The 27,502-nt window shown below is 41.2% G+C and overlaps 1 protein-coding gene across 1 annotated transcript; it reads right to left on the bottom strand.

The window, feature by feature from the left end:
• Nucleotides 1-239: 239 nt before the first annotated feature.
• On the bottom strand, nt 240-26,033 carry LOC137372640 (vitellogenin-like). Its single transcript, XM_068036612.1, has 35 exons — nt 25,994-26,033; nt 25,862-25,885; nt 25,610-25,761; nt 24,246-24,497; nt 23,999-24,160; nt 23,636-23,784; nt 23,189-23,336; nt 20,975-21,132; nt 19,640-19,805; nt 19,047-19,172; nt 18,739-18,957; nt 18,237-18,454; nt 18,032-18,129; nt 17,538-17,662; nt 17,330-17,431; nt 17,104-17,223; nt 16,823-16,997; nt 16,389-16,473; nt 16,054-16,239; nt 15,820-15,970; nt 15,318-15,540; nt 11,873-12,033; nt 11,013-11,336; nt 8,308-8,361; nt 7,878-8,027; nt 7,562-7,774; nt 7,314-7,456; nt 7,087-7,225; nt 6,853-6,982; nt 6,050-6,242; nt 2,993-3,081; nt 1,126-1,220; nt 885-1,035; nt 621-782; nt 240-407 (listed from the first exon to the last, which is right to left on the bottom strand). Exons 1-35 carry the CDS (start codon nt 26,031-26,033, stop codon nt 304-306), a joined length of 5,187 nt encoding a protein of 1,728 aa, XP_067892713.1. The 3' UTR covers nt 240-303.
• Nucleotides 26,034-27,502: the final 1,469 nt, after the last annotated feature.

The following is a 27,502-nucleotide window of genomic DNA, read 5'->3' as shown; positions in this document are numbered from 1 at the left end:
ATGATTTCAAAAGCAAATTGGATGCGCGCTTGAGGGAAAATGATCCAGGGTCATTGTCAGTAACTGGCAGAATATTTTCAGTAATTGCTTAATCCCAATTACAAAAATGACTCACAAACAACTGGTTTTGCACTTGCTGGGAAATAAAAACTTTATTGGTGTATTTGAAAGAACATTTCAGTATGCTGAATTTACAGTTAGTCCATCCTACAAACACTGCAGTTCAGAATTTAATTATTTTAAATTCACAAATGAATAGAGTTCTTCATGTATCCTCCTTGAAGACAAGGTAGCCATATGTCTTTATGCTTCCGCACACCTGCACATGCAATCACTATGAGAATCTACTGAGCGACGGATATCTGTAGCCTTCCTACTGAAGACTGTAGCGTCAGGCACAGCAAAATCTGTAAATAGAAAAATATGGAATTAATGACAGAACTACCAGAAAACACTGTTTTCATTGTCTTTTTGTTGATTAATGTAGGTCCTGTTTACCGGGTGGTGGTGGCACCCCTCCACCGCCTTTGTTCGGCAGAGAGTTTCATCTGTTGAATTTTTTTTATTAAAATAAAACCACCCAGTTTGTATATTTACATAGGTTAGTGATGTGGACTTACTGGCTGATACACAGTGGAAGTTGACTGAACGAGTAAGTGTTTCAATTGGTGAACATCCTGCCAGGCACCGTTGAACTGGTTCAACTGAGTAACATTTCGAATTCTGCCCCTCAAATTCGATGACCTTTCCTAATTCCACAAATTCTGGTCTAACTTTGCACTCTGAAATTCAGCAAAGGACAGTTTATTGTTTAAGGAAAAATGGTAGATAAGATGATGGCTTTGAGACAGAGCATGATTTAAAGTGAATTGAGATTCTCTCACCATCTTTACAGGATTGCCCTGGACATGTCCACGATTGGAAAAGTTGCTCAACCTCTTTGGTTTCCACTTGATTTGGCATCATCATTTTCTTCTCACCATTATTAATTCCACAAATGCCACATGTCTTACTCAACATCTGATCAAGTACAATCTTCACATAAAGGCAAAAAATAATTAATTAGTGCACCAACTACCCTTCAACAAAAGTTATATTCAAATTTTGTTAATAAGCATGAGGTACCTGCACTCTGTCTCCATCAAAGTTCAATTCTTTGATATTGATCGATGGTCCTTCTAAAGTAATTCCATTATCCATTGGCCGAATAGTTACATGTTCTAGAACAAGACAGACATCATTTTTTCCAAACAGACATTTGGATCTTCTGACAATTTGTATCGACCACTCAGTTGCTACTAAATTAATGTTCTGAAAAGTAAAAAACTTTCAAGCTACAAGATGATTGTAACTGGAGAGTATGTGGACTCAACAGTACGTTGAGTGAAGTGTAGAGGGAAAACCTCACAGATGGAAACGATGTCAGTAGTGATGACTGTCTATCATACAATGATTTTTGAAAAAAAAAGTCCCCAGACAAAGGGGATGTTAGCTTTGGCATTGATTTGCAGGAAATACAAGGAGAAAGGCTCAGAGACATCTTCCATATTAGGATATTTCTAATTTCTATATTTAGTCTGAATTATCTTTTTTTTAATTCCATAATATAAGGAATTGAGGGGAAACCTGTGCCAATTAATGTTTTTCTGCCCCATTGTATTAAAAAGTGCAAGAGAACATGGTAAACAGTGCAGTGAAATATCTGGTCAAAAACTCATTCAAAATACCCAATCAACAACTTCTCAGTGATCAGGACAGATGGTGCTGTCGTGGTAATGTCACTGAACTAATAATCCAGAGGTCCAAACTAATGCCCTGGAGACATGGGTTCAAATCCCACCATGGCAGCTGGTGGAATTTAAATGTAATTTATTATAAAAATCTGGTATTAAAAAAACTAGTTTCAGTAATGGTGCCATGTAATTATCATCGATTGTCACTAAAAAAAAACGTATCTGGTTCACTAATGTCCTTACCCAATCTGGCCTACATGTTTCTCCAGACCCACAGCAATGTGGTTGACTCTTTACTGCCCTCTGAAATGGCCGAGCAAGTACTCAAGTTGTCAGTGGCAATTAGGGATGGGCAACAAATGTTGGCCTGACATCGACGCCCAATCCCATAAAAGAATAAAAAAATGTGGGAATGTAAAAGTGATGAGCGCAAACAATCCAATTCATCATTTCCTTTCAAGGGAAGAGATTTGGGGATTCACTATGCTCTGGAAAACTGGCCCGAAATAGTTGTAACCCTGTGCCCCAGGGAGAGCTCTCCCCAACGGCACAAGCTGCCCCTACTGGGGCCCCTCTCCCCCCCGCCCAGCTCTTGACCAACCTCCCCCGACCCTGCCTTGCGAAGGCCCAGTCGATTGTCCCCAGTGAGGCCCCACATCCTTACCTTTTCCTCCTTTGTCGCTGCTCCTCTCGCTGGGTGCAGTCCCAGCAGTGGGCACCACTCCTGGTGGCACTGCTGGGACTGACGAGCTGTCAGCCCACTGATTGCACAGCAGCTCCTGGAGGCGGGACTTGCAACTTCAGGGGGGCAGATGTCCCACCCAGGGCCAATTAACGGACTGGGTCACAAAACATCGCCGCATTGCTTCCAGGCCGGGCTCGTCACTGACTTTTCAGCTCATGGCGTTTCCCCCTGCTACTCAGCGATGGAACCCAATTTCACTATTTAAATTAATTTAAATACCTGAATTAACCAACGTCGCACTCCTGCCATCCTTCCCGGAGTAATATTGGTGCCGGCGGCCGACACACTTGGCTGGCCCAAGGAGTGATTTGCTCCAATATTAATTTGTGGCAAAGAAATAATTCTTGTGCAATTCACCATTGTAAAATGATGTCAACACTTAACATGAAGTGAGTTAAATAAGAAACTCAAGATCTGAAGTCTTTATTTGCTTGGAATCCGATTTGTGGAATTGTGAATCAATTACAAAAATGTATCACAATACCCTGTTAGGAATGAAAAGTCTTCTCACCACTTAGCTCTGGAATCTTCTGGTTCGGGTCTCTCTCTACATTATTAACCAATAGTTTTATTCCACTTTGCGTAGGAATTGCTTCAATGCTTCTGTTTAAAAGAAAAAACATAATCCTATTAAAACAGCTGTAAATGTTTTGTAGCATTGGATCATTGGAAAATATGGAGTGAAAAAATAAACAAGAACTTGCTTCATCATCATTCTCAAAATGTCCTAGATTGTTACATATGCAAATAATTTTTTTGAAATGCAGTCACAAGAACACAAACAATAGGAGCAGAAGTAGACCATTCGGCCCATCGAGCCTGCTCTGCCATTCAATACAATCATGGATGATCTTGGGCTTCAATTCCACTTTCCTACCCACTCCCCATATCCCTTGATTCTCGGCGAGACCAAGAATCTGTCTATCCCAGCCTTAAATCTTTTCAATGATGGAGTATCTTCAACCCTCTGTGGTAAAGAATTCCTAAGATTCACAACCCTTTGAGTGTAGTAATTTCTCCTCATCTCAATCCTGAATGATTGGCTCCTTATCCTGAGACGGTGTCCCCGTGTTCGAGATTCCCCGACCAGTGGGAACAATCTCTCAGTTTCTACCCTATCGAGCCCTTTCAGAATCTTGTATGTCTCAATTAGATCGCCTCTCATTCTTCTAAACTCCAGAGAATATAGGCCCAAGTTACTCAGCATCTCATCATAGGACAACCCATTCATTCCAGGGACCAATTTAGTAAATCTTCACTGCACTGCCTCCAGTGAAAGTATATCCTTTCTTAAATGTGGAGACCAAAACTGCACACAGTATTCCAGGTGTAGTCTCACCAAAGCCCTGTACAATTTCAGTAAGACTTCTTTATTCCTGTGCTCCAATCCCCTTGCAATAAAGGCCAATATGCCATTTGCCTTCCTCATAGCCTGCTGCACCTGCATGTTAACTTTGTGCGTTCCTTGTACAAGTATCCCCAAGTATCTCTGAACATCAACAATCACCAGTTTCGCACCTTTTAAAAAATATTCTGCCTTTCTATTTTTATGACGAAAGTGAGCAACTTCACACTTCCCTACATGACACTCCATTCGCCACCTTGTTGCCCACTCACTTAACCTGTCTATATCTCTTTGCAGCCTCTCTATGTCCTAAGCAGCTTACATTTCCACTGAGCTTTGTATCATCTGCAAACGTAGATGCATTACTCGCTGTTTCTTCATACAAGTCATTAATACAGAGTGTAAATAGCTGAGGTCCCAGCATTGATCCTTGCGGTACCCCACTATTCACTGCCTGCCAACTTGAAAATGCCCCATTTATGCCCACTCTCTGCTTCCTGTCTGTTAACCAATCCTCTATCCACACTAATATATTACCCCCAACACCATGAGCCTTTATCTTGCCTATTAATCTTTTATGTTGCATCTTATCGAATGCCTTTTGAAAATCCAGGTATACTACATCTACTGATTCCCCTTTATCTACCTTACTAGTTACATACTCAAAAACTCTAATAAATTTGTCAAACAGGATCTCCCTTTAGTAAAACCATGCGGACTTGTTCTAATCATACTATGCTTTTCCAAGTGCCATGTTAAGACTTCTTTAATAATAGTTTCCAGCATCTTCCCAACGATTGATGTTAGGCTAACTGGCCTGTAGATCCCTGTTTTCTCTCTACCTCCTTTCTTGAAAAGTGGCATGACATTTGCCAACTTCCAATCTGACGAGACCATTCCTGAATCTAAGGACTTCTGGAAAATCATAGCCAGTGCAACCACTATCTCTGCAGCTATCTCTTTTAGAACCTTAGGATGTAGGTCATTTGATCCCAGGGACTTGTCAGATTTTAGTCCCTCAAGTTACTCCAATACTCTTTCTCAACTGATATCAATATTCTTAATTTCCTTACTCTTTTTAACCCCTCAGTTACTGCCTATTTCTGGTATGGAACTTGTGTCTTCTATTGTGAAGACAGACACAAAATATTTGTTCAATGCCTCTGCCTCATTCCCCATGACGCTTTCTCCTGTCTTTGCCTCTAAAGGACCAGTATCTACTTTAGCTACTCTTTTCCTTTTTATGTACTTATAAAAGCTATTGCAATTTGTTTTTATATTGCTGGCTAGTTTTCTCTCTATTTTTTTCCCTTTTTGTCAACTCTTTGGTAGCCCTTTGTTGGTTTCTAAAACACTCCCAATCCTCATATTTGCTACTTTTTTTTTGCAACATTGTATGACTATTAGTCTAATACTCTCCTGAACTTCCTGAGTGAGCCATGGATGGGTCTTTCTTGATGTGTTTTTGTTTTTGAATGAAATGTACTTTTGTTGAACCCTTTGAATTGTTTCTTTAAATGGTTCCCTCTGTTCATTTACTGCCATACCTTCCAGTCTATTTACCCAATTAACCTTAGCCAGTTCTCCCCTCATACCTTCGTAATTGGCTTTCTTTAAGTTTAAGATTCTTGTTTGTGATTGAAATTTGTCACTTTCTAACTTAACATGAAATTCAATTGTTTTATGATCACTGTTTCCCAGTGGATCTTTTACTATGACATTGCTTGTTAACCCTGCTTCATTACACAATATGAGATCTAAGATAGCTTTATCCTTTGTCGGCTCTACAAGGTATTGCTCCAAGAAACCGTCACTGAAGCATTCTACAAATTCATCTTCTAGACCAAGTCATTATTGCAATGGGATTTCATGAATGTTCTGCTAACAAAATGTATGTTTTCATCCAGACCATGGTTAACTTGATAACTAACCTTTCCAACTTTAATGATAGTCCTGCATCCTAATAATCAATGTGATGTCCCTGACCGCTGTCTGCATTACCAATTCAGTGGCTGCACAAAACTGATTGTTGCCTGTGCCCATTAGTATGTTTACCAGCAAACTCCAGTCTGGTAGCATGGAAATATTAGATATATTAAATTGTCACATAATTTGCCATTCCTCAGTCTGACAACTTTGCTTCCTCTTCAATGAAATAATTACATTACCTAGAAATATCAGTTAAAGATATTAAAGACATTAAAGATCAAATATGATGTAACTTACATATTATTCAATGCCAGCACCAATTTTATTTCCTTCTTTGTCTCATCAATTTTAGCACGTCTCATCAATAATATAAACTTTGCAGTTGTTGAACAATCTTGGGTCAGGACATAGTAGCAATTATTAGGTAGCGAATACCGCAAATCTTGTTTGTCAAAGGATCGAACAATTCCATTTTCTGCAACACACTCAGCTACAGAACAAAGAATATTTGCAAAGAATTACTTTATAGCCAATACACTAGCCTTGCTAAATTCCCTATGAGTTGCAGTCAGTGTTATTACTAGGAGGCAAGGTTTAATTTATACCATACTTTCTCACATTTTACTTGTAGGACAAATTGGCCTGGAAATTATGATTGGCAGCATAAGCAACTGCTAAAAAGGTCATTTATCATCCCTTTGGCCCTTATTTTAGTGAAGGTGTTAACCTATTTAAAATAAACAAGTTAATGTCTGTGTTAAAATAGGAAGCACAGAATATTGGAATATTGCGTGAATTATTCAACTATTAATATGCCAACAATAATTGCTAGGCTGGTATTTCATCATTAGAATCTCACATTAAGCTTCGTGATTGGTTCCAAAACTCTGCAAACCAAAGCTCTTTCTACAGAGGGGAAGGAAACATTTCCAACATTGCTGATCTCACAGAGCATCTTTCGTTGGTTAAGATGTCAAACTTAAACAAACATGCAGGACCTTAATGCTTTTCTAGCTGGTCTTCAAATTAAAATGAGGGCATGTTTTCAGATCAGATTGCTGCAGGCAAGTCTGGAGGTGCGAATTTGAAATAATAATTACCTTGGTTCATTGCCAGAAACAGTTCTGGAATTTCATTTATACTGCTGAATCCTCTTTCCTGTACTCGTTCACTTACTGCGTGCAAGGGCAATGATGTTGGGATCTGCAAACCCTGATAATAGGCTGTCATCTAAAAGAGAAACAAAAAGATTCATGATTCTACTGTCACAGAAGTGTGTGTGTAAAGTAGATCACCAAAGCACATGAAACAATAGTAATTAAAGGTATTGATACCCGGGGCAATTTGACGATTCCATCAAGAGTTCGTGGAGATGTTAGAGCCACCACTGCTGTAATCTGACGGGAAGGGTTACGTTGGTAGATTTGAGAGAATCCTAATGCGTAGGCCAATCCTGGTACGTAGTCACCAACCCTGATCCAAAAACAAATGACATCTTATTATTGTATATAGTGTACAGAGTGAAGAGCATATTGAGGCAATGATATTAAATAATACTTACAGTCTTGCATTATATTTCAGAGTCTCAGGAATCTTGGACCACTGCATTTTGACCTTAACAGCTGGGTGACTTGCAAGCTGACCATTTGATACCCTAACAGACACTCTGTATTTCTCACAGTTTTCACCCCATCTCATTAATGTCTACAGATTAAAAGAAATAAGAATGAGACAAGGAGACACTTTATCCGTGAACACTTCAGAATGTCTACAGAATGACAGGTAGGTTATAGCAGAGTTAGCCATTACCAATACTTTGTGTGAGCTGGGCATTGCTGCATCAGCACAGACTCTCCAATTGCTCTTTTCATCCAGTTCCACCAGACGCAAGTGCATCCTCGGCAGGCGAGATGATATCTTCCCGTATCCAGTGAGCTGGTAGCCTTGCTGTGTGCCATCAGTCTTTCTAGATCGAGCAATGACAACCAGGACAGGTATACCCACTCTGCTAATCAAATAGCGCTGCAATTATGAACACAAATGCAGATTTAAAAGGAATACCTAAACCACAAAAATCTCCAAGTACTGAGAGCCTTTCAGAACAGTCCCAGAGTATCAGACAAACCTGCTCAGATGATCGAAGGATGGATGAACCACGGCTGGTGCGCCTTTCCCTTGAAATAGAGGTCTGTCCTATCTTGGCGATACGGCTTGAGCCAGAGTGAGCTCTTGACAGAGAGATACCTTGAAGTCCTGACTGCCTTCGGACTGTGTACTAAACAAAATCAATTTACAAATTGATAATCTGAGGATACAGATCAAGAAGAAATTATCTCATTTATTGCTGGTTACATTAATTATTTGATATTGTTTAAATTCAATCAGGGCAAAAGTAAATATTCCAATGTCGCAATATGATTAATATTTACTGCAGGTATTCACTAGCATATTCTGAAAAAAACAAGTGATTAAATCAGAGTCCAGACAATATGGCTTACTCAGTTATATAAATGTTCAAAGAATTTAATAACCATTAGAGAAGGATGTGATTTTACCTGACTTGTTTGGAATGGATTGAATGCAAGTTCCAGGAGCTGCTGGCTTCTTCTCTGTGAAAATGTATTCAAATAAAAAATCATATCACTCTCTCTGCTACAGAATCCATCAGGTGATATATCATGATGAATACCGCCAGTTTGTCACATAGCTATTGGGGCCAACACAAGGCCTTCCTTAGTAACAAAGGCCCAGGATTTCTGGCAGGGTCGTTCCTAAAACCACCCAAGTGGATAGGCTCAGACCAGTAACAGGACGGGATAGGCACAACGATCTGCCCAAGGTGCTCCCCACCCCCATCCTCCCCCAACCCCTCCACTCCTCTATTACAGAAAACCTGAGGCAATGGAACTGGATTTCACCCCATTTTCTACTTCCCCCAATGGGTGATTCACTTCAGTTCTGCCCAGGCTTCGATTGGAATTATGGGCCTAGAATATCCAATGAAAAAAAAAACCCTTCATTACTGTATGAAGCCTAAAATGCAGCTTTCATGCTGAGACAACCATCATGGTATCATAGATTTTTACAGCACCGAAGATGACCATTTGACCCATCAGACCTGTGCTGGCTCTTTGAATCAACGAAAATACTCTGCAAATTTCAGATCTGAACTGTTTGGCTCAACATAAAAGAAGTTAATTCTACAATTTAAGTTTGCTGCTCCAACAGACAGATTGGGGGGGATTTGAAACATTTCACAAAAGTGAATGTTGAATCTCATAGGTGAATATTTATGATACCTGACTTGCAACTTAGAATTCCCCAATCACCGTCAACATAATTTACATGTAGCTCAAAGATTTTGAGAATAAATTGTGATTCTAATATTATTTTCCTCAGGTACAATGCACATAGTTTCAGAATGCCACATTTATAAACTCGTTTGCGCGTGCTTATCTGCTTTATAATAAGTAAAGCATGATATTACGGGGGAGGGGTAATGTAGTGATGGGGTGGTTAATGAGACAGTTATACATGAACCTATTATCTCAGGGATCTAGTTTACATCCAGTCTAGATAGAGAGGCTGGAAGATTTCTGTCTCTGTTGTCAGGAAGGATCCTATGGGAAATAAATTTATTTTATCACAACCCCAACTGCAAGTTGGCAATTTTGGAAGTTTGGGAAATTGTAGAGCAAAGTATGGTTTTGAGGTTGCGGAGACAAAGAAGAGATCTTTGCTCAATAGAAAGTCATGGAGTCATTTACCGCACAAAACAAAGCCATTCAGCCATCAGGTCCATGCCAGCTCTCTTTGGAGCTATCTAGTCAGTCCCACTCCCGCGTTCAATCCCCATAGCCCTGCAAGTTTAATTCCTTCAAGTACCCATCCAATTTCCTTTTGAAATCATTGATCTTCTCTGCTTCAGCCAACCTTGTGAGCAGCCAGTTCCAGGTCATTGGTACTGGCTGCATAAAAAAGTTCTTCCTCACATTCCCCTTGCATCTTGTGCCTAAAACCTTCAATCTGTGTCCCATAGTCTTTGTACCATCAGTTAATTGGAACAGCTTTTCCTTGTCTAATTTATCTAAGCCTATTATAATCTTGTACACCTCTATTAAATCTCCCCTCAATCTCCTTTGTTTCAAAGAGAACAACCCCTGCTTTTCCAACCTAACCTTGTAACTAAAATCCCCCAACTCTGAAACTATTCTGGTAAATCTCCTCTGTATCCTCTCAAGGACCCTCACATCCTTCCTAAAGTGTGGTAACTAGAAATGGATGCAATACTCTAGTTGGGACCTAACCAGAACTCTATAAAGGTTCATTAGAAACATAACTTCCTTGGTTTTGTACTCAATGCCTCTATTTATGAAGCTTAAGATCCCATATGCTTTGCTAGCCACTCTCTCAGTATATCCTGCCACCTTCAAAGATCGATGCACATGCACCCCTAGGGTCCCTCTGTTGCTGCACACTCTTTAGAACTGTGCCATTCCGACTATATTGCCTCACACTATGCCTTCTGCCAGAATGCATCCCTCACACTAGTCAGTATTAAATTCCATCTGCCACTTGTCTGCCCATTCTGCAAGCCTGTCTAGGTCTTTTTGCAGGCAGTTCGTATCATTCTCATTGCCACTTCTCCAAGTTTGGTGGTATCAATGGCAAATTTTGAAATTCTACTCTGTATTCCAAGATCCAAGTCAATTATATATAGCAAAAAAAGCTGTGGTCCTAGCACAGAGCCTTGGGGTACACCACTGTCTGTCAGCCTCCAGAATGAAAAACAACCTTTTACAATGACCCACTGTTTTCTGTCTTTAATCTACTTTTTTTTTAGTCGAATAGGACACAGACCTTCCTATTCCATGAGCCTCAATTTTGTTAACCAGCTTCTTATGTGGTACTTTATCAAACACTTTCTTAAAATCCATATTAACAACATGCACCGCATTCCCTTCATCAACCTTCTCTGTTACTTCATCAAAACGTTCAATTCGATTAGTCAAGCCTTTTATGAATCCATGCTGGCTATGCTTAATTAACCCAAACCTCTCCAAATGCCTGTTGATTTTTTCCCTAATTATTGTTTCCAAAACCTTACCCACCACTGATGTTAAATTAATTGGCCTGTAAGTTGCTAGGACTGTCCTTACACTCATTTGCCACTCTCCAATCCTCTGGCACCTCTCCATTTCATGTACCAGCATAAAAAGAACAAGTTATTGACAGGAATCAACTACATAGCAACAATTACCTCTTCTCTACTGGACAATCTAGTTTGACCGTGCACAGTACCGCTGGTGTGTCTGCTTGTGGTTGGTCGTAAATGTCTGTTGCTCCGCCTGCTGCTGCTGCTGTAGCTGCTGCTGCTGCTACTGCTCCTCCTCATGCCAGCTTTGTTCCTGCTTATTCTACTTTTGTTGGATCTCTGAGAACTTCTGCGCTGTGCATACTCTGATGAGCTACTTGAAAGTGAAGAGCTTCGAGAATGGACTCTTCTTCCTGTGTGTGACGTAGAGCTGCTGGAACTTGAACTGAGTGAGTTGCGTTTGGTCCAAGTGCTATTCTGCAATTTAGTCTGCAAAGGAAACAACATTTAAAGGTAACTTGTTTCACTGTGGAGATTGAAAGAGAAAAAGGCAGTTTAAGGAGGACACTGGGATTTCTAGCTAGCCTGACATCTCGCGGCCCATGGTGACGAGTATTTAGATTAACTTAGATTCCTCTGACCTAAAGTGAAAGAAGTACGAATTCCATTAGCCTTTCCAACACAGCAGATGAGTTTATTCGTCTTCCCACTGATGGGCAGGTTTATTTGACTGGGTATCAGTGTTGGGACCTTGCTTGTCTAATGGCCCAGCTACTTAGTGACAGCTTGCTGGATGTTTTTTGAAAATTGTATTTTTCCTATTGCACATTGACATTGTGTGGGACATACTTTGATTAGTGCTGCCACACTGTCAGATTGATTGGTAATGGTCCAATGGATTACTTTGCTTCAAATTTCCACGTCTTAATTTAAACCGGGCGGAAGGTATCTTAGCTGTGCCAAGTTTCTGTGATAAGTTGAAGGTGCTATTTGAAAATTCATTACATATATTAATCAGACGGTACCCGTGTTTCTGTTTTCATCAGTCTCAGTCGGTCTTCACTTAAGCTGCTGCGAATTCTTTCTGGCCCCAACTCTTTGTCTTGCATTCGCATTAGTTTTGAAGATGATCTGGATCCTGCTTGTATTTCTAGCACAATCCTTTCAATATCGGTCTCTGAATTAACTGGAAATAAATTAAGCAGCACTTACAACAGGTCACATTGTTTTCATCCCCATCACCAATTAGGCATTCATTCAGAAGCCTCTACCGTGCAGTCTTCAAAGAGACCGAAAGACACCATCATTGCCATAAGACTTAACTAGCGGCATGGCTGATGTTGATTCATCAAGGACAGGTACTTAGTGTTCCAGTATATTATTAACAATCAGCACCACCACTGGTAAAGACCATTCAAGCCATTAAAAAATGATTCGTAGTGGGTCAGAATTCTGTTTTAAGGGCGGAAGAATTCAAGCTGTACTCACGGATCCTCCAGTCTTTTACAATAAGCCTATACCATCTTTGACACATCCTATGTTGATCTAGGAAATGAAAGTAATCCTGCTGCTAAGAGGTAAGGTCTACAGCATGACTTGTGATGTGGAGAAATTGTGGAACAGACCTGCAACTTATAGTAAGTATTACATGCTATACCCGGTTTGCTATTGGTGGCTTTTCTCCTCTATTTGAGAATCTGATCAATTTAAGAAAAGGAACAGTGATCACGGATGGTTCAGGCTTTACCTGAGAACAGGGGAAGAGCACAGAGCAATTTAGACCTTGTGCCTGATCTCCAATTTTCTTAGCTGCATTAGCCATGTGTTCTTAATCCAAATCCCTTGCCTTTTCTCAGTATCCCTTAATACATTTATATCCCAAGTTCAGTAATTACCTTTCATTTAAGCACCTCAATTTTTTTTTATTCGTTCATGGGATGTGAACGTCCCTGGCTAGGTCAGCGTTTATTGCTCATCCCTAATTGCCCTTGAGAAGGTAGTGGTGAACTGCCTTCTTGAACTGCTGTAGTTCTTGGGATGTAGGTACACTAACAGTGCTATTAGGAAGGGAGTTCCAGGATTTTGACCCAGCAATAGAGAAGGAATGGTAACAAAGTTCCAAGTCAGGATGGTGTGTGGCTTGGAGGGGACCTTGCAGATGATGGTGTTCACAAGCATCTGCTGCTGTTAAAGGCCTGCTCGGGTCTGCAGATGAGACCTGACCCGAGTCCGACCCAAGCCCGAATCCTTCCATTTTTTTCCCGCGCACAACCCGACCTTCCATTTTTCACTTTGTTCCTCACCTGCACAAGCTTAAAATAACTGTAACAAAACCAGCTTTAAAGTCCAAAAAGTAAATTAACATTAAAGTCACTTACCTGAGGTGGTGATAGAGCGTGTCTGATCCAGCCCAACCCGACCCAAGCCCGAATGCCGGACCCGGAAGTGCGACCCGACCCGACCCGAACCTGACACATGTCGTCCGGCCCCGTCGGATTCGGGTCAGGTAGCAGGCCTTTAGCTGCTGTTGTCCTTCGAGGTGGTAGATGTCACAAATTTGAAAGGTGCTGTCGAAGGAGCCTCAGTGAGTTGCTGCAGTGCATCTTGTAGATGGTACACACTGCTGCCACTGTGTGTCGGTGGTGAAGGGAGTGAATGTTGAAGGTGCTGGATCATAAAGAAAAACAAACACACGAGGAAACCAAGATTCTCTTCATCCTAAGCTTTGCACAGGGCATTGTTAAGAATCAAAACTATTAAATCCTAGTCTGAGACGGGCCTTTTAGGTCAAGGTACCATTATATCAAGCTATAGAGTACAGTGATATTCTTTAGCTAAGAGCTGGCACAGGCATGATGGGCTGAATGGCTTCCTTCTGTGCTATTAACTTCAAAAAGACCTATAGTTTGTCACTGAGATGCTACAATTCCCAGAAAAGGGGTACAGTACATGAATTGAAAACTGATAATTACAAACACAGGTCACAACCCTATTGGATCAATGTGCAGCTATAAGTACACATGGCAATGCTATAGCTTCTCACTTGTCAAACTGAGACAGTTCCAACATATATCAACAGATTGCATAGTTCAGTGGCGCAGTGGTTAGCACCGCAGCTCACATCTCCAGCAACCCGGGTTCAATTCTGGGTACTGCCTGTGTGGAGTTTGCAAGTTCTCCCTGTGTCTGCGTGGGTTTCCTCCGGGTGCTCCGGTTTCCTCCCACCACCAAAGACTTGCAGGTTGATAGGTAAATTGGCCATTATAAATTGCCCCTAGTATAGGTAGGTGGTAGGAGAATATAGGGACAGGTGGGGATGTGGTAGGAATATGGGATTAGTGTAGGGTTAGTATAAATGGGTGGTTGATGGTCGGCACAGACTCGGTGGGCCAAAGGGCCTGTATCAGTGCTGTATCTCTAAATAAAAATAAATAAAGTGGACCCATTCAACAGCTGTGCAATCAACCTCGTGCAAAGAGTTGATGACAAGGCAAGCGAATGGTTTATTCCCAACTCCTCAGATACTGAAGAAATCTGTGTCCATATGCAGCAAGACCTGAACCAACATTCAGGCTTTGGTTGATAAGTGGCAAGTAACATTCGTGCCACACAAGTGCCCGGCAATGACAGCTCCAACAAGAGAAAATCTGACCATCTCCCCTTGTTGTTTAATGGCATTAACTATCGTTAAATGCCCCACTATCAACATCCTGGGGGTTGCCATTGACCAGAAACTGAACTGGAGTAGCCACATGAATGCAGTGGCTGCAAGAGCAGGTCAGGGGCTAGGAATCCTGCGGCAAGTAACCGACCTCCTGACTCCCCAAAGCCTGTCTATCATCTACAAGGCACAAGTCAGGATTGTGCTGGAATACTCTCCACTTGCCTGGATGGGTGCAGCTTCAACAACACTCAATAAGCTCGATGCCATCCAGGACAAAGCAGCCCGCTTAATCAGCACCCCATCCACAAACATTCACTCCCTCCACCACCGACACACAGTGACAGCAGTGTGTACCATCTACAAGATGCACTGCAGCAATGCACCAAGGCTCCTTAGACAGCACCATGCAAACCAACTCGAAGGACAAGGGCAGCAGACGCATGGGAACACCACCACCTGCAAGTTCCCCTCCAAGCCACATACCATCCTGACTTGGAACTATATCGCTGTTCCTTCACTGTCACTGGATCAAAAACCTGGAACTCCCTTCCTAACAGCACTGTGGGTATACCTACCCCACATGGACTGCAGCGGTTAAAGGAGGAGGATCACAAACACCATCCCAAGGGTAATGAGGGATGGGCAACAATTGCTTGCCTTGCCAGCAATGCTCACATTGCATGCAAGAATAAAAAAAACAGTTGTATGCATAGACTTGAACATGGGTTGTTTTGATCCAAATAAGTTGTTAGGTATCAACTGGAGAATGAGAAACCTTAAGGGAAATGTTTTCTCACGCTTTTTACCTGGTGCAATGGATACGTTCAAAGTATGCTCTCCAATCAGCCGGTACAATGGGCTATGTCTGAAGGAAAGACCGTTTTCCATTCTGGCGTCCAAGCAAGCTTGGAAGCCGAATTTAGTTGCTTTCGCACATGTGTGATAGGACAAGCGATTGGGAACACGTGGCTTCTGATCTTCTTCAGAACACGGGATTTGGTCAGACAGTGTTTCTGGAGACAGATGTGCCTGTGGAGACACAAGGAAATGGAACATACCTGTGAGACAGTAACATAAAGATTTTTTTTAACTGCCACATACCAGGCGAATTTAAATTACAATGGGTTGGTATCAGGTGATATGTGAAGAGAATCGAAATACAATACAAATTAACAGAATGACCAGAGCTGAACATTAATGGATACCTGAGTGGAAGGCTGATTTCATACATGTAACAAATGAGATTCTTCTTTGGCCTTCTTATCTCGAGAGACAATAGGTAAGCGCCTTGAGGTGAGATATACTTACAACAATTCTATCGCCTACTGCACGAGCTGAGCGAGATGAAGATCTGAAGCTTTGCCTCGAAATGCGACTTTCTCGTGTCACAGGTAAAATCGGGGTCAGCTTTTCCGCAGGCAAATCCTCAACATTTCTTGAAACAGCATAAACCTGAGAACTACACATTGAATATTGGGTTAGGCAATAATAAATTAAATATCAAATTGTTACCAGTTGATCAAACAAGAGAGATGTACTTACGTCATAGATAGAATCCTGTTCTCCTTTTCAGCTGGTGTACAGTCGATCCTGAAATTTCGCTCTTTTAGATTTATCTTTGCAGCTATGTCCACAGGGATCATTGAACGGACATTTACTTGGAGTGCCACGCCTGACTGGATGTAAGGCATATTTATTCCCATGAATATTCTGGTAAGTATGGACACACTGCAAAATATCAGAAAAGGCATCAACAGTCAGCAGACCTGGTAAGGGCATGAAACATAATAGATCTCTGCAGTGAATAATAATTCATATTAAGAAATTTAAGTGGTACTATTTCTGGTTCTCAAAACAAAATAGTTTGAAGTGAATACCTTGGGTTGAGTTGAGCCTTCAGCTGAATTCTGGAAGTGAGCAACTGTGGAATTTTATGAATGGGGGCTTCAGAGCGGGCTTGAACTGTTTTGAGAAAAGGAAGTGAGAAAAGGAAGTTGCTTCCTCAGTGAGAGGTATATTTCATGTGGACTCCTGTATTATTCTATGAGTCTATTCTACACTAAGTGCCATAATCGTTCAAAGCCTTGATCATGCGCAGTTGTATAAATCCTGCCTGACACTAAACTCATGTCAGCCACTAGCTGCACCAATTTCTGCCCAAATTAGGTTAAGGATAAAGAGAGAGGAAAACATCATCTCACATTGGCACAACCTGGAGATGTACATATAGGCTTCATTAATATATTGACTAGTTACTCCCCAAACTAAAGGTAAACTTTGCTTTGAGTTAAAATGTTCATAAGAATCTTACCGTTTATACTGGAAACTGCTAGAGCAGAGGAGGTGATGCCCAGTTCCATTGGCAGACCAATTACTGTAGGTACAACATGTCGCATCTCAGCTAATACCAATGCCTTGGCAGGATTGACAAGAATCCCATTTTTAAGTTGTTCCACGTATTTGTTGCTGATTGGACTAAAAAGCGTCTGTAAAATGCAAAGAGATAATTCAATGGTACCTAAGTTAGTAGTTTCACAGAATCTCTCCGGAGTCAGTTCATTAAAAATGTTCTTTTACTTATAACCTTAGTACCTGCCCAATTGCTTCAAGGTCATCTTTTCTCAGTTGAATGAAAGCTAACTCTTGCCCAAACAGTTTGATGTATGCTGAAGCCAAAGGTTCCTCTTCTGGCAATTCTTTCCAATTTATAAACTGGAGGACAGAAAGTATTAATTGGTATTAATACACAGGACTCACTAGTCCACAAGACATTAGATAATACATTTCTTAACAATCTAACGTGCTAACCATCTCTCACCTTGCTTAAGATGCGCCGAATAGTTTTACTCTCAGTTGCCCTAAGGTTTGGTGCACGAGCTTTCATTATGATCTCCTGGAGACCTTCTGCCCGTAAACCAACCTTTGTAGATCAAAAAGAAACACAATGAAAAAGAGCTACTAAGTAAACTGGAGTAATAGATTCTCTATTGTGTAGGGTTGATTGCTCCAATCGGATGGTAGATTACCTCTATAAGATCTGATGAGCTTCCCAGAGCATGACCTCTGACTTTGGCCAACAGTGCTGTGGGAACGACACTACTGGACGTCTTAATTAGGAGGGCTTTTGCAGATGCTCCCGCCATCATTTGGTCTACATCATAAGAATAGAGCAATGAGACCAGCATGTTTCTAGCTCCTTATCAAAAATAAAAATGCACTAGGCCAAATTTGTTACCTTTAAAATGAGACTGATTACATTCTCAGTAAATATCAACTTGAACACAGGTTGTGATCTTCAGTTAATCATATACTATATTGGATAGTTCATGAATTATTACTATAGCTGTACAATATAAAACATATTACTGTCTATTTTGAGGAAGGAACTTGAAGGCAATGCTGTGAGATGCAATAAATTCATAGGACTCCATTTAAAATGTTCTTTCTTTCATTGTTAAAACTTGTGACTTTTAAGCTGCTGTTACAAAACTTTCTCCTGGCAGTGGGCCGACATACTTACAGATAAATGTGTCCACGCGGTAAACTTTGCTGAAGCGGTGCCCAAGTTGCTCAAGTTTGGGACTCAAGAGATTTATAGCTAGATTGCAGGCAGCAGCCCTGTGAAAAACAACAGTAGTAACATTTATCAAACACTGGGGCTTAATATTGAATCACCTGTGAATGGCCTGCAACCTTCCATTGGTTAGGAAAGTCTGTGTACTTACACTGAATTGATAGATGGAAGTGAACTTCTAGACAGAGATCTCATATGGGAATAGGTAAAACTTGCCACCTGCAAGCTGGTCTCAGTTAGCAGAGAGTTAGCCACCATGGCTACTAAAGTCAGAGGTGGTTTGGTAGCGAACAGTACTGCACAAGCCATCATTCGTTCTTCAGGATGATTCTTTCGATTGAGGAATGTCTGCACAGTGATACGTTGTACCTGGTACAGAGGATAAAAAGGAGAATTTAACTGTGGTAAAACTGTATAGGAGTGAAATTGAACCTGGGCTGGATAATCAGCCTATTGAATTCAATGCAATTGAATATAGAGTGAGGCACACAATGGGTGACCATTCATTTTGTGTCCCCACAGGTGTCCAATTTTGCCCAAATGTTTTATTTTCAATGAATGATTTAATGCATTAAATGTGATCAATTTCAGAAATAAATTGAAGCTTAAGTTAATTTCACAACAAATAATAATTTAAAAAAAGGTTCTTGTACCGTCCGTGGGTCCTTCCTTGCAATGTTACGCAGTGCCATGATAGCATCAACTCGGACTTTCAACGGGAGAGTGTTCGCCGTTGATCCTATTCCAGGTAACAGTTTCACGATATTCTTGATGCTCGCTGGCTGCCCCGCATTTCCGATTGCTTTGAGGCCAAGAACGATGTCCTCATCATTGGGCCGATTGCTGGCATCGATCAGCAAGTCATGGAGGGGCTGAAAGAAAAGTCTCAGTTAGGATTTTTGCAGAAGTCGCACACACACGGCAAATGCAGCAGACAGACCAATGAGTCACCTCGGCTCACCTTCAGAAGGTCACTGGAGCAAGTTGACTTCTCTGCACAATGTCGGAAAACCATAGAACCGTATGCAAGAAGTGTGCCTTTGCGAAGAAACTGACATTTCTTTACTTGCTGAAGGTTAAGGATATCCTGCACAGACAAACCAATTAAGGATGACCATGAAAGTTACATTGCATATAGTAACACTGTGAAACTGTGTTAGGAGTTAGATTTCTGTAAAGTGTAGTATAGTGGTTATGGAACCGGAGTAGTAACCCAGAAGATTGTCAGTTTAAATCCCACATGCTTTAGAATATGAAATCAGTTTAAAAATTCTCTAAATTAAAAGTGAATATGAAGTTGTTGAATATTTGTTAAAATGCCAATGAGTTCACTAACGTCCTTTTAAGAAGGAAACTTGCCTGGTCTGGCGTATTTGTGACTCCAGTCCCACAACAATGTGGTTGACTCTGAAATAGTCTAGACCACTTGGAGGTCATAAATCTTTGTCATTGAAGCTAGTGATGGGCAATAAATGATGGCCCTGCCAGAGATGCTCACATTCCCAGAATTAATTTTTATAAAAGGTAGAAAGGATAGAATAAGCACATACTCACTTTAGCTAAAATTAGAACTTGTTGGTCAATTTTGACTTGGTGCATTGCAAGAATTAAAGCTGGAAGTGCTTCAAAGCGGCTGATTTCACTATTTTGAATTCTGCTGATGAGGCATCTCAGGGATTCTATTGTTCCAACAGCAGGAAGTGCCTCAAGGAACCAGTGCCTATAGTTAAGAAACAAAGCAGGAAGCTTTTTAAAATTTTCATTCATACCCTTTCCCGGCACCACATTAATATCATCAATGCTGCTGGGTCATAAAGCTGAAATTCCCAGTATTGTGGTAGTATCTTCATTACACGGACAGCACTGGTTCAAGAAGAAGATTGACCACCACACCATCACCTTTTCGTGGGCAATAAACACTGGCCTTTGTAGCCATGCTCATATCCTGAGAGTGAATGTAAAAAAAAAAATTGCAGTGAACCATTTCTGGGACTGGAACTCACTGCCTCTGAGGGTGTTGGAGGCAGAGATGGTGAATGATTTCAAAAGGAAATTGGATGGTCACTTTAGGGAAATAAACTTGCAGGGCTATGGGGATAGAGCAGGGGATTGGAAGTGATTGGATTGATCTGCAGAGAGCTGGCATGGACTCATTGGGCTGAATGGCCTCCTCCTGTCCCATTATGACTTTATGACTCTATGACTGGACAATATGGTAATTGATTACTGTGTGACATAACATTGTAAATTGAGGGGAGGTGTTTTACAAATTCTTGTCCTGGAGCCAAATAATTGATCGTCGCGTTCAGGTAAAGTACAGATTGAAGATCCAGCCTAGTCTGACTCCAGCTTTGGAGGCCAAGTTATTACTGCACTGGCAAAGCAATTCCACTCCTCACACCAGGTCTCATTCATTTAGTTTGAGATTCCCAGTTAGTGATTGAGTTCTGATTTGTGTCAGAGGTTGATTGAATCCATTCTTCGAGAAAATTCTGACTATCATGGATTATATTGCTTGAAAAAAGCTGAAAATCCTAATTATTACTGTCATTGATAAAACTGATATTTTGTATTTTACTTCAAATAGACATCACTGTTTGGTGATTCAATGGGTTTTCATTGAGACTGTCTAAACTCGTTGTACTTTGGATTAGTCAGCTGAACTAACCAAATAAATTACTTGTGATAAACGTAAGCAATAAATCTCATGACAATTAAAAAAAAAAGCTAGATATGTAGATTTGTGTATGAGAACTTGAGGCAGAAGTGGCGATTGGACATGGTAGAATTGGATGATAGTCATCACTGAACTTTCAACAGGAAATATTTTAATTATATTTGAATAAAACTTGCATCTTAAATTGTAAAATTACTGTTGTGATAAGATACCTTAGCTCAGTTTTTTTCTGAATGTGGACCCAAATTTCTTGAAGATCTCTGCGTGAACTTGAACGGAGAAGCTGGACAAGCAGCAAGAGTCTCTCTGGAGCATCAGTATGAACATTCTGCATATTGTGCTGAGCCATGTGAGTTAAGGTATCTTTTATCTATCAAGAAAAACGACACAGCAGAAAATTAAGATATATTACTATGACAAAGTGCACAGTAAGAGGCAAAGATTTGCCTGGATGGGTGCAGCTCCAACAACACTCAAGAAACTCAACACCATCCAGGATAAAGCAGCCCATTTGATTGACACCTTTCGCATCGCTGGCTAGGTCAGCATTTATTGCCCATCCCTAATTGCCCTTGAGAAGGTGGTGGTGAGCGGCCTTCTTGAACCGCTGCAGTCCATGTGGGGTAGGTACACACACAGTGCTGTTAGGAAGGGAGTTCCAGGATTTTGACACAGCAATAGTGAAGGAACGGCAATATAGTTCCAAGTCAGGATGACATGTGGCTTGGAGGGGATCTTGCATGTTCCCATGCATTTGCTGCCCTTGTCCTTCTAGTTGGTAGAGGTCGTGGGTTTGGAAGGTGCTGTCTAAGGAGCCTTAGCACGTTGCTGCAGTGCATCTTGTAGATGGTACACACTGCTGCCACTATGTGTCAGTGGTGGAGGGAGTGAATGTTTGTGGATGGGGTTCCAATCAAGCAGGCTGCTTTGTCCTGGATGGTGTCGAGCTTCTTGAGTGTTGTTGGAGCTGCACCCATCCAGGCAAGTGGAGAGTATTCCATCAGACTCCTGACTTGTGCCTTGTAGATGGACAGGCTTTGGGGAGTCAGGAGATGAGATACTCACCACAGGATTCCTAGCCTCTGACCTGCTCTTGTAGCCACGGTATTTATATGGCTACTCCAGTTCAGTTTCTGGTCAATGATAACCCCTAGAATGTTGATAGTGGGGGATTCAGCGATGGTAATGCCATTGAATGTCAAGGAGAGATGGTTAGATTCTCTCTTGTTGGAGATGGTCATTGCCTGGCACTTCTGTGGCGTGAATGTTACTTGTCACTTATCAGCCCAAGCCTGGATATTGTCCAGGTCGTGCTGCATTTCTTCACGGACTGCTTCAGCATCTGAGGAGTTGCGAATGGTGCTGAACATTGTGCAATCATCAGAAAATATCCCCACTTCTGACCTTATGATTGAAGGAAGTTTATTGATGAAGCAGCTGAAGATGATTGGGCCTATGACACTACCCTGAGGAACTCCTCCAAATGGCGCGGCAAGTTCTGGAGCACAGGTCTTCTGTACTATTGCCGGAATAATGTCAGGGCCCATAGCCTTTGCAGTATCCAGTGCCTTCAGTCGTTTCTTGCTATCACGCGGAGTGAATCGAATTGGCTGAATTCAGGCATCTGTGAATCTGGGTTCTTCGGGGGTGGTCAAGATGGATCATCAGCACTTCTGGCTGAAGATTGTTGCAAATGCTTCAGCCCCATCCACCACCCTAAGCATTTACTTCCTCCACCATCGGCACAAAGTGGCAGCTGGTGTGCACCATCTACAAGATACACTGCAGCAACTCACCAAGCAACTTCAACAGCACCTTCCAAACAATGAGCTCTAGCACCTAGAAGAAGGTAGCACACACACAGGAGCACCACCACCAGCAAGTTTCTCTCCAAGCCACTCACCATCCTGACTTGGAAATATATTGTTCCTCCACTGTCACTGGATCAAAAATCTGGAACTCGCCACCTAACAGCCTGAGGGCCGGATTATGTGCCCACAGCAGGGTCCTGGTGCCGGCCTGAATTACTGTGGGGAATCCTGCCTCGGCCAGCTGGAGCCCCCTGCCAACCACCCCCAGTGCCATCCCAGTGCCATTCTAAGGCGCCAGGCCAATTAACAGCCCAGTGCCCGGATCCCTGTCCCATTGAGATGGGGATCTCACCTCCAAGAGCTGCCAACCAATCTCAGCTCAGTAGTATTGGCAGCTCCACCAGGAGCGGTGGCCACTTTTGGTACTGCAAGTGGCCTTGGACCCAGGCCCAACGCTGGAGCCCAGATCCAAGGTAGGTGAAGCCGGGTCGCTGAGGCCAGACCGGCAGGCCCGGTGGAGGGGGTGGTGGGCTGCTGAAGATGGGGATGGGCAATAATTACTTGCCAGCGATGCCACATCCCATGAATGAATGAAAAAGGTTTGTTGATATTCACCTGGGTGATCACATTTTGGTTCTTAATCAGCTTGAATGGTTGCTGGAGTACATTGCTTTCACTGCGATACTGCAAGCTTTGTCGAATCTGTAGGTCTGGCACTTCACTCGTCGATGCTGTTGTGATCTGCTGCAGGATAAGGCTTTGTCTGCAAAGGAAAATGTTCATCAGAGGCTAGCAATAACAAATGTGGCAATGAAAGAATGTCAAACAGCATTATAAAAGGGGGGGAAAGGTCAGGATTGGGTCATTGGGGAAGTTTTTGTTCAGCAGCAAATAATAGCAACCTCCTGGTCTAACCTATAATCAAACTAGTCTACAAAAGCTTTACACTTACCAATATTTGACAATTTTAAATTAGAGACACTCTTAAGAAATAGAAGGAATATGAATTGATGAGAATCATTGGAAAATAGATAATTTATGGGACAATGTTCAAAGTCTTACCTTGCTTCCAGCCGAATAGTTCCATCACGTTCATGGAATGGTGTAAACTGATGCACTTCTCGAACCTTAGCTTCCTGAAGGATTGCACCACTTGATGTAGGTTTTAGGACTAAGGTGGAAGCCGCAGTCGCACGTATGTTCCTGCCTCTCTGAAAATAAGAGAAACATCAACATGGTTACCATTCTGTGTATTTCTGTTGGTAGGTTCAGAAAACAAGATCAGACCTCTAACAACCCAACCCATTTTCCAGATGAAATAGTGGTGTTTCCACTAGGGAAATCTATCAGGATATGCAATAATCTTATTTTTATTGTGAGATAACTTGGAATAATTTGAGAAAGAATTGATATTGAAAAGTGTACCTGCTGACAGGAAGGGCAGAGTTGGGTGTAGATTGTACCAGTTTGCTTTACAATCCTCTCCTGACAGTTGGTCAAATCTTTTGCTTTTGTTATAACCAGGCGCTCCCTTCTTTTCTCCTCTTGAACTATATATCTTGCATGACAGATTCCTTCAATCCCAGCCTGTACATGGCAAATAAAATTGAGTTATTGTGTGAGACCAAGAAAGCAAGAGCGGATGGAGTATAAAGTTTGAAGAAAAAACTACCTCTTGTAAATCGTAGAAATTTTGCGATTTCTTGATGGTGATTTGGAAAATGTTCAGGATTCCCCTGTGGATGTTCAAGATATCTTCAGGTAAGCTTTCAGGCGCTTGGATATTTCCCACTCGGCCTTTGTCGTACTGAAACTTCACAGGTTTGGTCAGTTGTGATACCAATCTTTCCCTCAGCTTACGGGCTGAGGAAAATGGATCTTTTGGCCAAATTCCATTGAGCTCTTCAATCCGAGGATCTTCAAGCTGAGGTTAAGATATATACAGGAGATGAAAGCTGTGCTAGTGCCAATATATTTAATGACCCAGAGTCTGGTTTTAATAATTAGACATTTTGATTTTTGCATACTTTTTGTACTTTGAAACAATATGCCTGTAACTGCTTCCAGCTCTACAACTTAACCAGAACTATCCAATCCTTTGACTCTGACTGCTTGTGCATCCTCTCCTGTCTCCTTCACTGCGCCATTAGTGAATATGGAGTGCAAATCCAGTGTCAACTTAGGTTTAGGAGGTGCTCAGAGACTCGCTCCCTTGGACCTCCCGGACACTTTTCAGTCTAACTTTACTTCATTTATTTATATTTAGAGTACACTCTTGAATATTTAAATTTTAACAAATAGGAGTGGAGCCTTGTGAACGCGTGCAACATAACAAAGTGCAAAAGGTCCATATTGATTGGGGTTCCATAAAACAACATAGATGGGATAATACCTGGCTTGTACCAATACTTTCTGAGGCCACAGCTTTTAAATACATAATATTATGTACATTATATTTACAGCACAGAAATAGGCCATTTGGTCCAATAGGCTGTGCCATTGTTTATTCTCCACACAAGCCCTATAAGCATAACTCCTATTCCTTCCTCCCTCATGTACTTAACCAGACTTTCTACTAAGCAAGTTAGTCCTTACTTTCTTCTTTTGGCCCTACTGCTTTGGTCCTTTTTCAAATTATTTTTGTGGGAGCTGAAGAGTTTCTAGACGATCTCACTCTTGTCAATTTCCCTTACTGAAGGGCAGAAGCCGGTTCACTTTGTATCTTTGCATGGCTGGGAGCTGGAAAGCCATGTTATGGAGGATTGCGGCTCCAGTACATTTCACTATCTTCCCACTTAAACCTTTCATTTCTGATTTCAGGAGAATAAGAATAGCAAAGCTACAAACACATTGTTAGTAGTATGAAGTACTGTGTTACTGTTTGAGAAGAACAGGCCCAAACAAAAGGTGAAACTTGTTTTTATGTCAGCCTCTTTAAGAGCTTAAGAGCTCATCTCAATTCCTTGATTATTTTTTGTTTGTTTGTATTTGCTCTCACTGATCTAATATTGCAGAAAAATCCATAAATTTGCTTACTTGAAGAAGGTACTGCCTTTGTCCTGCTCCCCTGATTTTCACTTTGCTGGTTATTCTCAAACCAGCTCGGTTCAAGCCTTTCTCCGGCAACCCAGTCAGAATCACACCTTCATACTTATAAATATGCAACTTGTTTTCAGAGAAGCTGGGATCTGTGCAATTTGAAATAATCAAGTGACATCAATCGTAAAAAGATAAAATTGAACTGGCAGCAAAATATCACAGCTTTTGAACAAGAAGAAATATACATACCGTATCTGTTGACATGCTGACTTCCTGGAAATTAAGACGTAAATAAAGGTGAGCACAAAAAACATTTTGTTATCAAATGTTTAAGAATTTGCTTTGAAAAATAGGGTGAAAATACTTGATGTGTTGACTTACCCGCAGAGGCGAGAACCAAAAAGAAGATAATGGCCCTCATGTTGAATCTAAATTCAGTTTGTTCGACACTCCCAATATATAGCCAGTTACTCTGTATCAGGTGACCACTTGAAGTTGTCACTTTGCTGAATAATCCAATTTTTATCAGTATCAAAGTTCATGATTTTGGAATAGCATTATTTGGTTTAATTAATTTTGAAAAGACATAAAGCTTCAATCCAAATGTTATATGAACCACACGCTTTATTCTCTTTGTAAATGTAACAGCCATACACAAGTTTGGTTAAGAAATCATGAGATATGTTAAAATAACTTTAAATGTTAAAGGTTTAAATATTATAAACAATTGATGATGTGGCTTGACATGATTGTAATTTCATTGCAAAGGTTGTGATGACCTGGGCAGATCAAGATAAACTTGCTGTTGTTTGAACAAACCATGTCACATAGTCATTTGTACCATCAGTCAATTCATTGTTGACTATGTCGAGATTTGCTTTGGGCCAGACTGAATCTTCAAAAATAATGCAAACATGTAAAGTTAATACACCTCAGTCCAGCATCTAAAGGAGAAATTACAAGTTAGAGGAAAAGAGGCACCTTGATTTCATGCAGAATTTCATATCAGGAACAGAATGATTCCAACTTCCATTTATATTGGATATATATTCATCATTGGTCTGGTCAAGTTGGATAATGAACAGCCTTTTGCTAAGCGAAAGGTTTGTTTCATCTTTTCTTTTTAAATTGATTTTCCAAAATATTTTTTATTGAAATGTACAGTCACATGTATGTTTTATGTACATTTAAGTGCACAAATGAGGCCTTTTGAGTGGACAGTGCTTCCATTGTTACATCCAAGTTGCTTGGGAGCAGGTCAGGGGGTTTAGGCAACTTGTCTGATCTTAGATCATACGAGTTAGTTAGGCTTGTCTCTGAGGGGAAAGTGGAGCTCTGCATGCTATTAGTTGGGGTGATTGCTTTTCAGCCCTTTGTTGGGGAGGGGAGTTGACAGCATTATTTTGTTGCAATGCCAATGTCTACTATAGCACTACTTGAAACGTCAACCTCTGAACTATTCCTTCCACTATGTCCTTCAATGGTTAGAATACAAGGGGTTAAAAGTCATGCTTCAGTTCTACAAAGAACTGTTTCGACCACACCTGGAATGCGATGAACCATTCGGGGCACCACAGTTTGGGAAGGTTATATGGGCCTCGGAGGAAGCACAGCACAGATTTACTAGAATCATACCCGGACTCAAGAATTAAATTGCAAGGAGAGATTACACAAACTAGGGTTATATTCCCTGGAATTTAGACGGTTAAGGGGTGATATAATCAAAGGGAATTGATATGGTAGATTGGGAATAACTATTTATGTTAGTTGGGGAGTCTAGGACTAGAGGCCATAGCTTAAAAGTTATAGCCAGACCTTTCAGGAATGAAATTAGGAAACACTTTTACACACAAAGGTTGGTGAAAGTTTGGAACTCTCTTCCACAAATGG

The sequence above is a fragment of the Heterodontus francisci genome, chromosome 8 (genome assembly GCF_036365525.1).
Source record: "Heterodontus francisci isolate sHetFra1 chromosome 8, sHetFra1.hap1, whole genome shotgun sequence".
Classification (NCBI taxonomy): Eukaryota; Metazoa; Chordata; class Chondrichthyes; order Heterodontiformes; family Heterodontidae; genus Heterodontus; species Heterodontus francisci.
This window is presented reverse-complemented; position numbering and strand designations above follow the sequence as displayed.